This window comes from Convolutriloba macropyga, chromosome 12 (genome assembly GCF_964194025.1).
Source record: "Convolutriloba macropyga chromosome 12, txConMacr16.3, whole genome shotgun sequence".
Classification (NCBI taxonomy): domain Eukaryota; kingdom Metazoa; phylum Xenacoelomorpha; order Acoela; family Convolutidae; genus Convolutriloba; species Convolutriloba macropyga.
Genome location: NC_134479.1, coordinates 29,393,129 through 29,407,644, shown reverse-complemented (window position 1 = coordinate 29,407,644; position 14,516 = coordinate 29,393,129). Strand labels below are relative to the sequence as shown.

The 14,516-nt window shown below is 32.8% G+C and overlaps 1 protein-coding gene across 1 annotated transcript in view; it reads right to left on the bottom strand.

The window, feature by feature from the left end:
* Positions 1-2,088: 2,088 nt before the first annotated feature.
* Positions 2,089-14,516, bottom strand: part of LOC142351013 (short transient receptor potential channel 4-like) — a 76,006-nt gene continuing 63,578 nt past the window's right edge. The window contains exons 13-17 of the mRNA XM_075403059.1: positions 13,270-13,388; positions 11,136-11,244; positions 9,844-10,043; positions 4,101-4,188; positions 2,089-2,956 (exon numbers count right to left, since the gene is read on the bottom strand). Coding sequence (XP_075259174.1) covers positions 2,369-2,956; positions 4,101-4,188; positions 9,844-10,043; positions 11,136-11,244; positions 13,270-13,388 — 1,104 coding nt within the window. The 3' untranslated portion in view covers positions 2,089-2,368. The remainder of the gene's footprint in view (positions 2,957-4,100; positions 4,189-9,843; positions 10,044-11,135; positions 11,245-13,269; positions 13,389-14,516) is intronic.

The window sequence follows — 14,516 nt, the reverse complement described above, 5'->3', positions numbered from 1 at the left end:
TGACTTCAAACTGATGAATTCAACTTTCATGAAAAGTGACGAAAACGGAAAGTCACAAATGGGATTGGGAACCAAAATCTATCCAAATCTCAGTAAAATAAAAACTTTATTAGCTAATCTATTTTTTTCTCTTCTTTTTGTACAGATATGCACCATAAGTAATTCAAATTTTTGTCTATTTTCAGTTTGAAATTCAGATTAAAGTTACGCCAGACGTTCACCATTTTGTCATCATTTGTTATTTGATGCGAGGTTTAGTAAAATAACAGAACAAGCTTGAGAAAAACAGTCTCTACGAGTCCAGAAACCAGGGTTTTGAAAAACTCCTCATGGACTGGGGATGAGTTAAGGACCAGTGTAAAATCTTAGTATTTATAGGCGCGAGTGCAAGCAGCATAGAATTGTTCGCCGTGGAAAATAGAACAACACAAACAGTCAAATTTTATCATAGTGAAACATTTGCAAGATGGGCAAAAGCTAACTAAGACCATATTATCTAATCGTTGCCCCGAATTTGTAAGTAGTGATCTTAAACAGCGGTGTCAAACATTGGGAAATTGGAAACTGGAACAACCTGTCTATCATACAAGAGCTAATGCATTAGCTGAAATGGCAATTCAGACATTGAAGTATGCACTTGAAGCGTGGAGCCCAATCTCAAAGTGTCATTTGGAGTATTCCTGAAAAGGGTACTTATAACACATCGCAACCCCTAAAAGACGTAGAGTCCTCATATAAACTGCTTCTGTCACGCCGAGGCAAATCTTCAACAATGACCGATTTCGACGGGTGTGAACTCACTCAAGTAAAGCTAAAAAAAACAAAATCATTTCCTTTAACTCTCAGCTTCAGAAATGGATTAGACATATCTTTCATATAGCTCAACTCGGACTATTCTAGAGAGCAAAAATTAGATCGCCAGACAATTTGATGAAAATGTGAGAACTGAACCGCCAGTTGAGGAGATCACATCTCATTCAGAACAATAATTTCTGAACAAAGATGTGGGGTCTTCAAATCAAGAAGAGACTTCTGCTGCATCATTAGGTTCAAAGCAACCGCCATCGGAATCAACAGCGCCAGCATGAAGATCAAGAAGAAACAGAAAACAACCAGTTAGGTTTGGAGAATCAATCACCACAAGTTTATTTAAAAAAGAAGGAGGATGTGTTGGTGTTGAACGAAAATCATGAAACAAAGAAGTTTTTCTGTAATCTTTCGGAAAGCAAAAGAAGTATTCACCTGACGAACTCATTCGCTATGTCGATAACCAATGGCCAGAAAATTAAACTCAATTAAAATTTGCGTTGAAGCTATCATTATTTTGTTTGACCTATCAATCAGATGTCAGAAGTTAAGATCCCTCTCCTATAGAAATCTGATTCTAATATTCACTGACCTCAAACTGATGAATTCGACTTCCATGAAAGTTATTGAAAAGAGAAACTCTTGTCCGGGATTGGGAACCAAGACCTATTCAGTTTTCAACCATGTAAGGCACTAGAATTATTAGTAATTTTTTAAAATATATTTAGGTTCAAAATTTAATTGAAAAACATTGTATTGAAATCTTTGACTCCTGTGACCGACCACAACCAGAACTTTTGGTAGCTCTAAATGAGCACGTTAAAAAATTACTGCCTCTCATGTACGGCTAACTGTAGCTCAAGAGGAGCCATTGTGACCCCTGTGAAGTAATAACATCCTAGCGTAATACCAACAGAACCTTAATTACTTAATTCTATGATAATTCAGTTTTAAAAATCTTTTTTAACAAATGAAAGTCTTGTCGTCTTCAGTGATTTTTAAAACACTTATCGTTAAGTTTCATTGATTTGAGACATGATAAAATCTCGAACATTGGAAAGCCCTTGTGCCAAGTTTTACTTCGCATGGCATCAGTTCTGCGCCTTAGTTATTATGGGGTTATAAGAAAATGTGGGTAATGCTAACACGCAGGCCTAGCGGAGCGTTCCTTCATAATACATATAATAACCTTTTTGGTTATAGTTTTCTGCTAAATCTCAGGAATACACTTTGTTTAATTTTTCTCAGAAGATTTTTCCCGGGTTGTAAAAAAAAACATGATTAAGTGTTGCAATCTAAATTAATTAAAGATTGAATTATAAGCTTGAGATTGATGAAGAGAAGGCCGCGAATGAAGTAGATGAAGTGTGATGATAAAGTAGTACTAACCAATTATTACAACTTATTAACTAGTTAGTTATAACTAAGTTAACGAACGCAGTTAACAACCACTGAAATCATTATAAACACGTAAACCATATAAACTGAATCCAACCGTAATAAAAAATAATTACAAAAATTGCAAAAACACTAACTTATAGCACACATTTTTTTTACTAATTTAAACACAAGTTTCGTCGTTCGGATTAGAGCTATTTTTCGATTTTCGAGCTCGAGTCGTGTTTGAGTTTTTTGATCCCCGTTTTGGTCGGTTCTGATTTTCATTCGGCTCTCGCTCTTTCCGAAAGGGAGGCACATTTTCATAAACATTTATGACTGGTTTTTCTGGCTCGGCGTGCTGCCTATTTCGCTTCGAACGACCCGAGGAATTCTGTTGAGCAGGCGTTGTTTTCATGTTATTGCTTTCGTTTTGTTGATTTAAACCACTATTACTAGTTTTACTGTTAGATTTTGTCAAATTTAATTGGGCTTTTTGTTTTCCGTCATGGTGAGTATTTTGTTGGCTCGTTTTACTTTTTCCCCGAGATGATTTTGTCAGATTTTTCGCCGATTCTGATTGATTGTCCGAGTTGCCGAGTGGTCCGTCATCTTCGCTCGAGTCGCTCGGGCAGTATTTCTGCCGAACAGGGCTGTTCGTGGAACTTGTGTCGTCAAAATTTATGGAATTTTCCACCATCTGTTTACTATTTGATGGTGGCGATGAATTTCGAGCTCTGTTTCGGACAATTGACTCCACATAGCCGTTGTTCTGCATAAAAGAATATGAAAATTAATTTCTGTTAGCATGATAAATAGCTATTATGATCTAAAATTAAATTCCTATAGACATTTTTTTAAAATTAATTTTTTATGGCAATATAAAAATTTCTTATAGCGTATTGCCGTTGTTCTGTTTAAAGTAACATTAAAATTAATTTCAGACCACTTCATCATTCATGATAAATGGCTATTATGATTTAAAAATTGACTTATATAGTCTGCACGATAAAATGATATATAATTAATGTTTAGTTATGGCGATACATACATACATACATACATACATACATACATACATACACACATATATATATATATATATATATATATATATATATATATATATTCTTTCTCTTAGCTTAAATACATTGAGACAAAATAAGCAAATTACCCTGAAATACACGAAACGACGACTTTGCATGCAAAATATTAATTTAAAAAGCAATAAAATTTTCGTTTATTAGAAAAAAATAGTCAATCAAGGTATACTGATCGACGCACGGTTGCCTTAATTTTTGTTCCGTAAAAATTATTCGTCCCTTTTATTTAATGTTGCATTGTAAACTCCATGAAGGTTTTCGAAGGGTTAGTAGACACAACTTTACCAATGCAGATAAATTTTACAAGCCAATGAATTGGATGAAGGTGACATTGTAATGCGTCATTTGTGATCTCCAACTATATTTTAAAAGGATCATATGCAGCATACATCCTCGTAAAAATATAAAAAAGGAGGGGTGCTGGTGGAACCGAGGGGGGGGGGGGGGGTGCGAATAGCAGAATGGAGTGAAATGAAAACCTAACCCGAATATATTGCGAATTGATTTTAGAAACATAACTTCAAGGCCATTAGGCATTTTTGTCTAACTTATTACCAGAGTAACGAACGGGTGTCCCAACCGTGGGGGGGGGGGGGGGGGGTGTAAGCTCAACCTAACCGCTCGCCAAAGATAACCAAGCAACGACAACCGCTTAATTTGCCATTTCTTACATTTGTACTACGTTAATTTCAACCGATCAATTTTAAGCATTCTAATTTTTCTTATTCGGCTCTGCGCCCGATAGGCTCTAACTCCTTGCGCCTATAAAAACAGTCGTATCTTTGCATTGGGTAAATTTGCTAATAGACTTACAATTCGATTGACGTCATTGATCTGCACGTAGTTGTCCTGTTGATTATTGGGCGCAGAGAAGTTGGATTGAGCAAAAATATCCTGATTTCTGAAAAGATACATGACCTGATTTTTTGGTTAATTAAATAGTTTAGTTTCCGTAATATAAATGAACATTTTCAACCCTTACAGCTATATTAACAATGACAAGAGATAAGTTAATACGGTTGAGCCCCGGGTCGAAGTTTTCTTGATTTCATAGAAAGATCAAATTTGATTTCATATTCCAAGTTTTTATATATAATATGAAGTCCACGTTTTCAAATTTAACCCCAGCATGAGTTCAATGAAGTCATAGACGAGCCATCATTCATGAAATATGAAAGTTGTTTTGAGAGCAAGTTTTAATTTTTGTTTGATTCCTGTATGACTACCAAGAAATCATGTAAATCATATACGACCTAGTTTGATTACTAAGAATCATATATGACGTAGTACGAAATAAAAAAATTTTATGTATGGTCGGTGAACCGGTGCAAAATATGACCAGAAATAAATGTTACATTCCTTCCATAGTTTTTTTGGCAATTTTACAGTGAACACGGCAAAGTTTGTAAAAATTTCGCAAAGAAAATAAAGAAAGATAAGAAACGGTATTTCAAGAAGTGTCTTTTTTATTGTCAGTAGAACACGGTGACAACACTTTTTTTGAGTAAACTGAGCCATCTGACCGCATAAAAAGATGACCAATGAACTACAGCTGAATAATTCACCATTTATAACATCTCTACGATTTTACTTTCAACCAATCAACTTTTTTGACAGTTTGCTAAATATCACAAAATTGTGAATAAAAGTAACCGGCCATTGTTGCTGAGAAGTTTAGCAAGGTAGTAAATCTTAGAAAAATGTTATGCAAGTAACATCAATAGACACCAGAAATGCGAAACATCGTAAAAGGAAATTAACAAAAAAGCATCGAGATAAGTTTCTTTAAATTCAACAACTGTAAGCTTAATTCAATATTCTAACTGCCAAAATCTTTTGCTAGTAAAGTTCAACAAAGAAAGTTTATAGTTGCTAGTAAATTTTAACAAGGAAGTAAAACCTAGAAAAGTGTGATGCAAAAAACATCAATGAACATCAAAATGCGAAAAATCGTAGAAGGAATTTAATAACAAGGCATCAAAGCACAAGGTAAGTTTTTTTCAACTCAACTTCAAGAAAAACATTAAAAAAACACTAATATTCACAATAACAATTTTTTATCATTGCCAGAGGTTTTGTTAATTAGCCTTTCCAATAATGGTATGTAAATTCAGTATGAAATAAGGGAAACTAAAGTTTCCGAGCTGAGATTTGGTCTTTGTTTCTGTTTAACTTTTTATATATCTCATGAAGCGTCAAAGTAAAATATATAACCCAGGTGACGTAACATTATAACATATTTATGGGCAACAGAGATTTCTGGACCTTGTGCAAATTTTTTTAAATGCTTCTAAATGTAAAACGAAAAAATTTATGTATTGTATTAACATATACCGACTGACCTACTTTAAAAAACTTAAGCTTAAAAAAATAAACCTAGTTTTTTTGTCTTTTAGGCTCAAGCAGAGTGATTAATTGTTAATGGATGCTTACAGAAAACGAAAACGGTAACTGTATGTGTTCAAAGCAAAATAGCATAAAGTCTTTCTTTTTCAGAAAAAAGCGCTCAGTCATTGCTTGCAGGTTTTTCTTTATAATGGGGTTCATCTCTGTCAGCAAAAAACTCTTCAACTTCCAGAGGTGTATCCAAAATGGGAAATTTGACATTAAACTATAGAAACAAACAATTCAATTTCTTAAAAGTTGGTGTCAAATTTGGAGAATAAGTATGTGCTAACGTTGGCTTGAGTTCGTGTTAGATTTTAGCAAATTTGATTCGGTTTTTAATAACGTTAGAGGTTCAAGAACCTTTGAATATTTTTTCGTACAACTGAAAAATGTCACTGAAATTTTTTTGTGAATTTTTGCCCGTTTTGTATCCTATACGTCTAACCAAATATCTCTTGTTCTAAAGATTATTGTTTTTAAGAGTTGGATCAAATTGAGTTGATTTGGAGACATAAGTTTTAAAAAATAAGCTACAATAGGAAATAGTTTTCAATTAATTTTTTGGTTTTTCTGACTCTTTTTATTAAATTGTTTTGATTTAATTGATTTTTAAAAAAATTTCATTCAAATATTCCAGTTTTATAATTTTCAATAAACTGTTAAAGCAAAATGTTATTGAATTTTTTTGAGCTTGTTAATGTCCTCATCCGCAACTTTTAACTGTGCAATTTTGTTTTTGAAGTCAGCGATACCAAGAATCTCAAGCGAGTTTTGCGTTTTTTTTGCAGTTTTTAGTTCTTTTGTTTTGCTGTTTTGCCTATCTCTTTTTGCTTATTATTTAACAGACAATTTTAAATTTCTGGTCGATAACTTTGCCATTCTCTTCTAAATTCTAAATTTTCATTTTAAAAACAATTTGTCTGATTTGATCCCATCGATCAATTGGTCTACTACTCAAGTTGACCAGTATTTAACTTTGGACGCAGTTCTTTGATTTTTGTTTCAGGATCTCTCTTGCAATATTTTTTCTGATCTATTTACATTTTTTCCAATTTTCTTATGTTGATGATTTAAAGATTTTAGTCACAATAGAATATTAAAAGGAACAGCAAAAACCAATAATTAGAAGCGTGAAGTTTTCTCAAATTCTTATGAGACGTCAGTCGGCAACATTTCATAAGATAGAAGTAAAATATTAAGTTTTGACGGCGTCTGAAGCTTTTAATGTTCTATCACTTAGACTGATTAATTACAGATTTCTTAGTTTGCAATGAGGCATAAATGAAATTTACCAATATTTTTTATTGCTTTTGCTTTTTATGACTTCAAAACTACTTGTTTTGCTATAAAAAAATTTCCCTGCCTTGTCCGTAAGTGTTAGTCTTTGTGTTGTCCCTTCACTCAACTACTTTAGGTAATTTTGCTGCTTATGATCATTAGTTAGCTTTAACATCGTTCTTCGAATTAGCTCTTATGAAAACCAATTTGGCTGTTTCACTTGATAGCTAATGAAATAGCACTTAAACATAAACATTAATGATTGTTTTTTTATTTTGGCCGTAACTATGGTTTGTATTAATGCCTTGTGTTGCATCTGTCTAACCAATTTTCTGGTGAAACCTTAGAAAAAAATTACAGCTGCTTCGATTGATATCTGAATGTATTTATAACTTAGAAATGTTCTTTTGCATGCAATTCAATAAAAGTTTAGTTTCGCAAATATATGTTTGTCGTTCTTTGATGTCCTGTTGAAAAAGTTAATAAAACAGGTCTCATTGGCTTTCTAATTTGCATTAACTGTATTTTCATTTCGTTTTGTTGTTTTGGCACTTAGAACAATTCAAAAAGTTTCAAAAAACTTTATGTGACATCTATCAATGATGTTTTCAGCCGTAGTGGCGACAGTTCTGATTTGATCAGGCTTATATGATTTGGACAAAATGAAACGAATATCGTGCGAATAAACACATTTGGAGAAAAATGAGTGCTTGATTTTGGCCCGCGTTTGTTGCTTCGTTTGTCTTGCCACTCAATAATAACAATAAAAGACTCTCATCAACAATGTTTTTATGTGCTTTCTAATTGCGATTAGAAATTTAATTTGATGAAGTAAAAACCTTCAAATATTAGTTGATATTTTAATGACTGAAACGCCATTTGTCAAGGACATAATTGAAATACGGTATTCTCATATTTATCTCGTTTTTCATCCATCCTTCCACTTTCTTTTCACTTTTTCTTCAAAATTTCTGGATACTTTTTGTTAAAACGTTCAGTGGCAGCTTCTTAGATGTTGTTGTGGGATTTAATAACTGGCAGTACTGATTTTCTAAATGAAAAGCAATCAAAGTTAATCAGAGTGGCCTTTTCTGATAAGATTGGCAGTCAGATCTTGTTTTGATTTAATTATTTGTATTTTAATTCAGAAATCCTATGGCAACCTTTTGTTGTTTCCCTTAAAAATTCAAGAGGTGTTCAATTAGTGCGATTAATTTATTTGATTTATTAATTCTTTCCATTAAGTGAAGGGGAGTCTCAATAAGACAAAAGAAAGTCCTTTGCGATAGTAATGAAAGTCTTTTGCGAAGTGGCCTCAAAGCAAAATCATAATGGCGCGATTGATAAAAATTGCTCTAAAACGATTGAAAAAAAACTGTCTGGCAGGCTTCAATCTCTGTCAAAATTGCTTGAATAAAAAAAAGCAGACTTGAAGTTGGGTTACGAAATGTTTTTGTTACAAAACTACTTATGACGAGTTAAAAATCATAGCGCAGAGACTTAGGAGTCAAATTGATGCGAAATTTGTCTCAGAACTAAAAACTCTGACAAAAATTTATAATTTTAATATTTTCATAATTCTACTAATCAACCAATAAAAATAATGGTAACATAAAAAAGCAGTTTCTTAAAAAATATCAAGGAAATACCAGTTGCAGTTTCAAAATTGATTTTCTTCTTTTTATCCCACTGACCACAGGCTACTGTTCATCTGGAATCAGGGATTAACTAAACGATAGACAATATTTTGTTGACGAAACTAAAGCAGAACCCGGGCAAAACATCTATAGAAACAAAATCTGTGAAACTTTTGGAAAACACTCGAAGGCTTGCAAAGTCCCACCAGTTGTTCACAAAGACATTTTTACTGTATTTTTGTTGGACCATTATTAAAAACAACAACAATATTGCTAAAAAAGAGCAGAAACCTGTTAATAAATCACAAAAAAATCACCAGTTTCAGTGTGTACAAAATAGGCTAATAATACAATTAATTTTCTGCTGTTGCTAACAATGACCATAAAGTCTTTTTACGTGCGGAATTGACGCAGTATCCACAAAAACACAAAATCGGAAGAATTAGGCCGAATTTATTGAACAGGCCAAATTTTGACATCAGTTAATCAATTGTTTTCAACACAATCAACATAAAATTGATGCCAATTAAATGAAAAGGTGACAAAAACAATCACAAAAGTTCGTGTTGACTTTTAAAATTTGAAATAGAACAGAAAAACCGCTCAAAAATCGCTTATAACGGCAAAACGACAAAAGCAGATCAAAATTTCATCTGAAAATCTGATTGTAATCTCAAAATGGTGAATAAACTCCCACATTTACTTGTCAGTATAATTGTGAAGAACCATTTGGATCAATAAAGTTTAACATAAAACTAAAAAAGCCTTAAAAATGCAGCAACTGAACAAAAATTCTACTCGTATAGTGAATTTTTATTCATTTTTCCACGCCTACTTTTCTTGCCTTCTCGCGTGAACAAAAACATGAAAAGCAACTACTCTAACGTTCTCACTGCTTGTGAGTTTTTTCAGGAGCCTGACTTAAACGTTTTCTTTGCACGTGCGCCATTAACTTCTACATCCGATTTCAGTTACAGTTAACAGATTAAAAATAAGAATGTCACCATAACTCCTCTTCGAGTCATTAAAACACAAGAGAAGGCCAAATAGCCTTTCGCAGCTATCGATATCGCAGCTATTATTAACACTGCTGAAAATAATTGTGATTATAAAGAACAGTATACTATTATATGCCCATGGTAAGGGCTTCGTTTGAATCCTATTTTTGCAAGCCTGTGGATATTTAACCCGAGGGTTATAGTCAGAATAATTATGATGTTTACTTCAAAAAAAGTTATTAAGCGACAGCTAACCTGATGTTGTAGTCGGCGTACCATGACTTAGCATGTTCCTCCGAGTCTTTAGTGAGTCTCTGTATCAAATTGACCAATCTTCTGTTCTCCACATAGAGTCTGTTGATAGAAATACTCATCTCTTCACTCTCATGTGGACTGTACATGTTAGTCCGTGCTTTCTCCATCATGTAGCGGTCAAACAGTTTAGCCACCAATTTCTGATAAACACGAAAACATTTTTCAATCGTTAATTTTTTTAAGAATGGACCATATTAGTGTGCGGATCACTATTCATTATATTAAAATATTTCATGAAGGTTGGTTACCCAGGTTGAGGTCTCAGACGGAAAGTCGATATGTCCAGACCCAGATGAACGCACGACGGGGGTGTCGTGCGTTCAAATTTACATGGTCTGGAAAAGTCTGGACGAAAGTCTGGACATGAACGCACGAAATGTCTGATGAACGCACGAAAGTCTGGACATGAACGCACCAAATGTCTGATGAACGCACGAAAGTCTGGACATGAACGCACGAATAGTCTGGTGAACGTTTCACTCTACACTTGCTAAACTTATAAGATATTTATGAGCATGTAAAGATTTAATTTTATTGCTATGCTTATCGATTTACATGCTTACTTCAAAGAAAAAAACACTAACAGCTGTTCAATCATTAATGCAGTTTTCAAAGGCGAAGTCAATTTTTGTTTTGGAATTAAAATAGCTTAAGAAAAGGCCATAAGAGATTACTAACGATGAACTTAAAGGTACGCAAAATTCAATAAATTGACAGGTTTTTCTACGTAGATTGGCTTTGTTGTAACTGCTCAGTTGGCTTTATAACGGATATCTCCAAGTTTAAAATTCAAATTATTTATACATATACATATATATATATATATATATATATATATATAATGTTAAATATATATATATATATATATATATATATATATATATATTCATATCTATATATATATATAATATATATATATATATATATATATATATATATGTATATACATATACATATATATATATATATATATATATATATATATATATGCATATATATATATATATATATATATATATATATATATAATAGTAATAATAATAATAAAATATATATATACACACACGCATATATATATATATATATATATATATATATATATATATAATATATATATATATATATATATATATATATATATATATATACATATACATATATATATATATATATATATATATATATATATGTGTGTGTGTGTGTGAGTGTGAGTGATTATATGTGTTATGTACCTGATATGTGTGTTGGGCTAATCTGTCTGCCTCCTCTGTAGTCTCCTCAGGTGGCTTCCAATACTTCTGACACTTGAACAGACTCCCGTTGAATACACTCTTCACAGCCCTACATATTGTACAATCACAATGCTAACCAATTTCAGCAAATAATGTGACAACATTTGATAACTTTGAGTTTTTTTCATGCTTTTGAATGAAATGCTCAAACAACTTAATCTAGCCGGAGTTCGACCATAGCGCATTTCACTTCCCGGCATTGTATCATTATTGTACACAAATGAATGCATTACTGATATGGAAATCATAGTTCATTATTGAACCTTGTTCTGTTAATATCAAGACAAACGCACAAGTCTATACTAGTTCTACAAAGTGTCAATTTCAGAAAAAGAGTATAAGGGAGGTGAAAATTTTCAGTCTGTTGCAGCTGGGAGGAAGATGCTTTAGGAAGGGGCTGAAAATTTTATTATTCGAGCTTAAAAGAAAACGCTACGATTTAAAGTTAAAAAGTGCAGAGCAGACTGCAAAAAATGCCGCACTTGAACAGAAAAAAAGAAATTAAATGCGAATCAAAAAATCACTTTAAAGTTTCAGCCATCTTGATTGGGTTTGACAGTTAGACATTCTTATGTTTCTTAAAAAAACAAGGGTTAGCCTCAATACCATTAAGGCAAATTTGAAGAGAGTACAAACGCCGGGCAACTAGAACTGGTATTCATGGATTTATACCGTTTCTGTTTTTGATTTCATTTTCCCATTTTCTTCAAAACTGATTAAAGATTAAGTATTCCATTTATTAGAAAAAATCCGCGGCCTGTCAAACCTTCAAGTGTCTCCATTACGTAACACGTTACTTGGAGTATGCTTGACTGAACAACCATTGTATAGTCAAACGTTTTCTGAAATGAATAACAACTAGAAAAAATAGGGAGAAAACTTCAAATTGGACTACAACCTATCAAAATGAGGCTCTTAAACTATTTTCTTTGACCGAAACAACATAAGTATGCTTCTCATCAGAAGAAAATGTGACTTAAACTACCAGAAAGATTTACTGGTATAAGAAATATCAGCAAATGGACTGTAGGAAACTCAAAGAAATACAAAAAATGCCAAAACACTTGAGTTTCAAAATGAAACTAAAAATGTTAAAACTTATTCTGAAATTTAATCATTTGAGGAAATCCGAATAGTATAAAATCAGCGTTACAGCTAAAACAACTGCCTTTAAAATGCACCCAAATGGTTGCTTAGCAATTTTTTCCATCTATTTATATTGTTCTCTTTCGGGACATTATATGCACAAACAATACTCTAAAACTTCTCTCTCATTTTGATTGTTTTTGTTTTCAACAGGTTGACCTAAACACTTGCTTCCACATGCGGCATTTTTTTACATCAGGTGACAAGAGATGTCACTGACTGAAAAATTCGCCACTATTACTCCTATTCGAGTCGTATAGAAAAATACCAACTACCATTCGGCAGTCGACATTAAAGGCATGTTTTGTCATAATTAAGTGGATAGATTAATCCCACGTTCGGTTGTGATAGTTTCATATCAAGTCCCACGGACCGCTGAGGCATGGTCATGGCCCGCGAGGCATGGCCAAATGATTATATTGGTAATTTAAAAATCCGTGTTTTATAGATAGATTAAAATCGGGGTGAAATGATAGAGGGGTTAAAAGGTAGAGATGTTAAATGATTCAGGGGTGAATAAATCGGGGTTTAATGATAGGGGGTTAAATGAATAGGGGTGAAAAAGCGGGACACCTTAAAATTAAGCCAATTGCAGCGCACTTTTGCTTTGGTTTCTGGTAAGAAACTTCCTCCAATTGATGTCAATTGCTAAAAGTTTTGGTCATGCAAAAAATTTTGAAAAATGAAGCGCGGAGAAACCAAAACTTCCCCTGTGCAGGCTAAAAATCAAGTATTCTAGGTTGAATTAACAATAATACGCAATCAAGTTAATTTTCCTTGTTGCATAGTTTTTTTTCCTTGTTGCACGTAAACATTTTTTAAAAAAAAAACTACATAAGAAAACTCCATGGCGGCTAAATAATAAAAAAAGCACATCAATCAGGAAATTATTGGGTTAATTACACTGATCAATAGTAAGAATACAGACCTGACAGCCCATTTAACAGAGGGTAATAAATTGAGGGGTGGGGGTAGAGTACTCCCATCTTCAATATACGTCATCCACAGTCGAGACCTTGCATACTTCCATTCTATGTCTGCACGGCTCTAAACACAAAATAACTAGGCAAGATAATTCAGTGAAAAATTAGTTGAGTTCAATTTTAATTTCCATTGACCTCGGGAGTTATATTCTATTATAGCCTAGAGCAAGCAGCCAAGCGGCTGCTCTGCATGTTCTTAACTACATTTTTATTACAATAGACCCCAGGTGAAATCGGATGGTTATATTGCAAAATCTTGCAATATAGCAATTCCATTTCGACTGACGTGGAAAAAAATGTTGTACAGATGACCCCTCTGAGAAAATCAGCTCATTTCTTGCCACTTTATTTCCAATCAAATTCCGACTATTTCTCGTCTCTTCTTTTTTCCGGTATTTTCTTGACACACGCATTTTTTTTATAATCTGTAGAAAGATATTAATCAGTTTAAACTTTAGAAGAAAATTTTTTGGAGTTAAATCAGCTAATTCAGTAAAAAAATTTATGAACCTGGATTTTAATTAAGCTACAAACTTTTAAAGTTACAGTTAAGTTGCATTTGTTCTTCCAAAATGCGTGTTTGTTCTCTCCGCTCATCTTGAATATTTTAGAGCACACGAATTTTGCAGAGATCTATTACTTGGCAAAAAAATGTTTCCGTGTCTATTTTGTCAAAAATTCGACAATACTTTCCATTTGGTGTTACTACTTTTCAATCTGACAATCAAGAACCTTTACACTGGATAATAGTAAAAAAATATTTAAAAATCTTTTATCCTCCGAAGAAAGTAACTAAGATTCGTGCTGTAAAATAAAGCAATTAGAAGAAAGAGAGGATCATAGACAGGAAACTTACAGTGTTAGGAATAATGACGAGGAATAGCTTTTATTGATTCTAATTCCAAAAGTTGTCATTCTTCAAGTTTTCAGGGCTTAGTTTTCAGGGTTTTCACATCAGATTAAAAAGGCAAATTGCAGTTCAGCACAAACAAACATCTTGGACCTAAAGACTGTTTGCTATCTATAAATTGGTAATAACCTAGTAGTAGCAATATTTTTATATAAGTTTTTAAGCGAACTGATTTTTTTCTGTTGGAAAGTCCTCTGACGTTCGTTACTTTTGAACGGTGTAAATAAGTGAATATAATTTTGAACAAGGCGGCTTGGTAATGTGCGATTGCACATAAGGTTC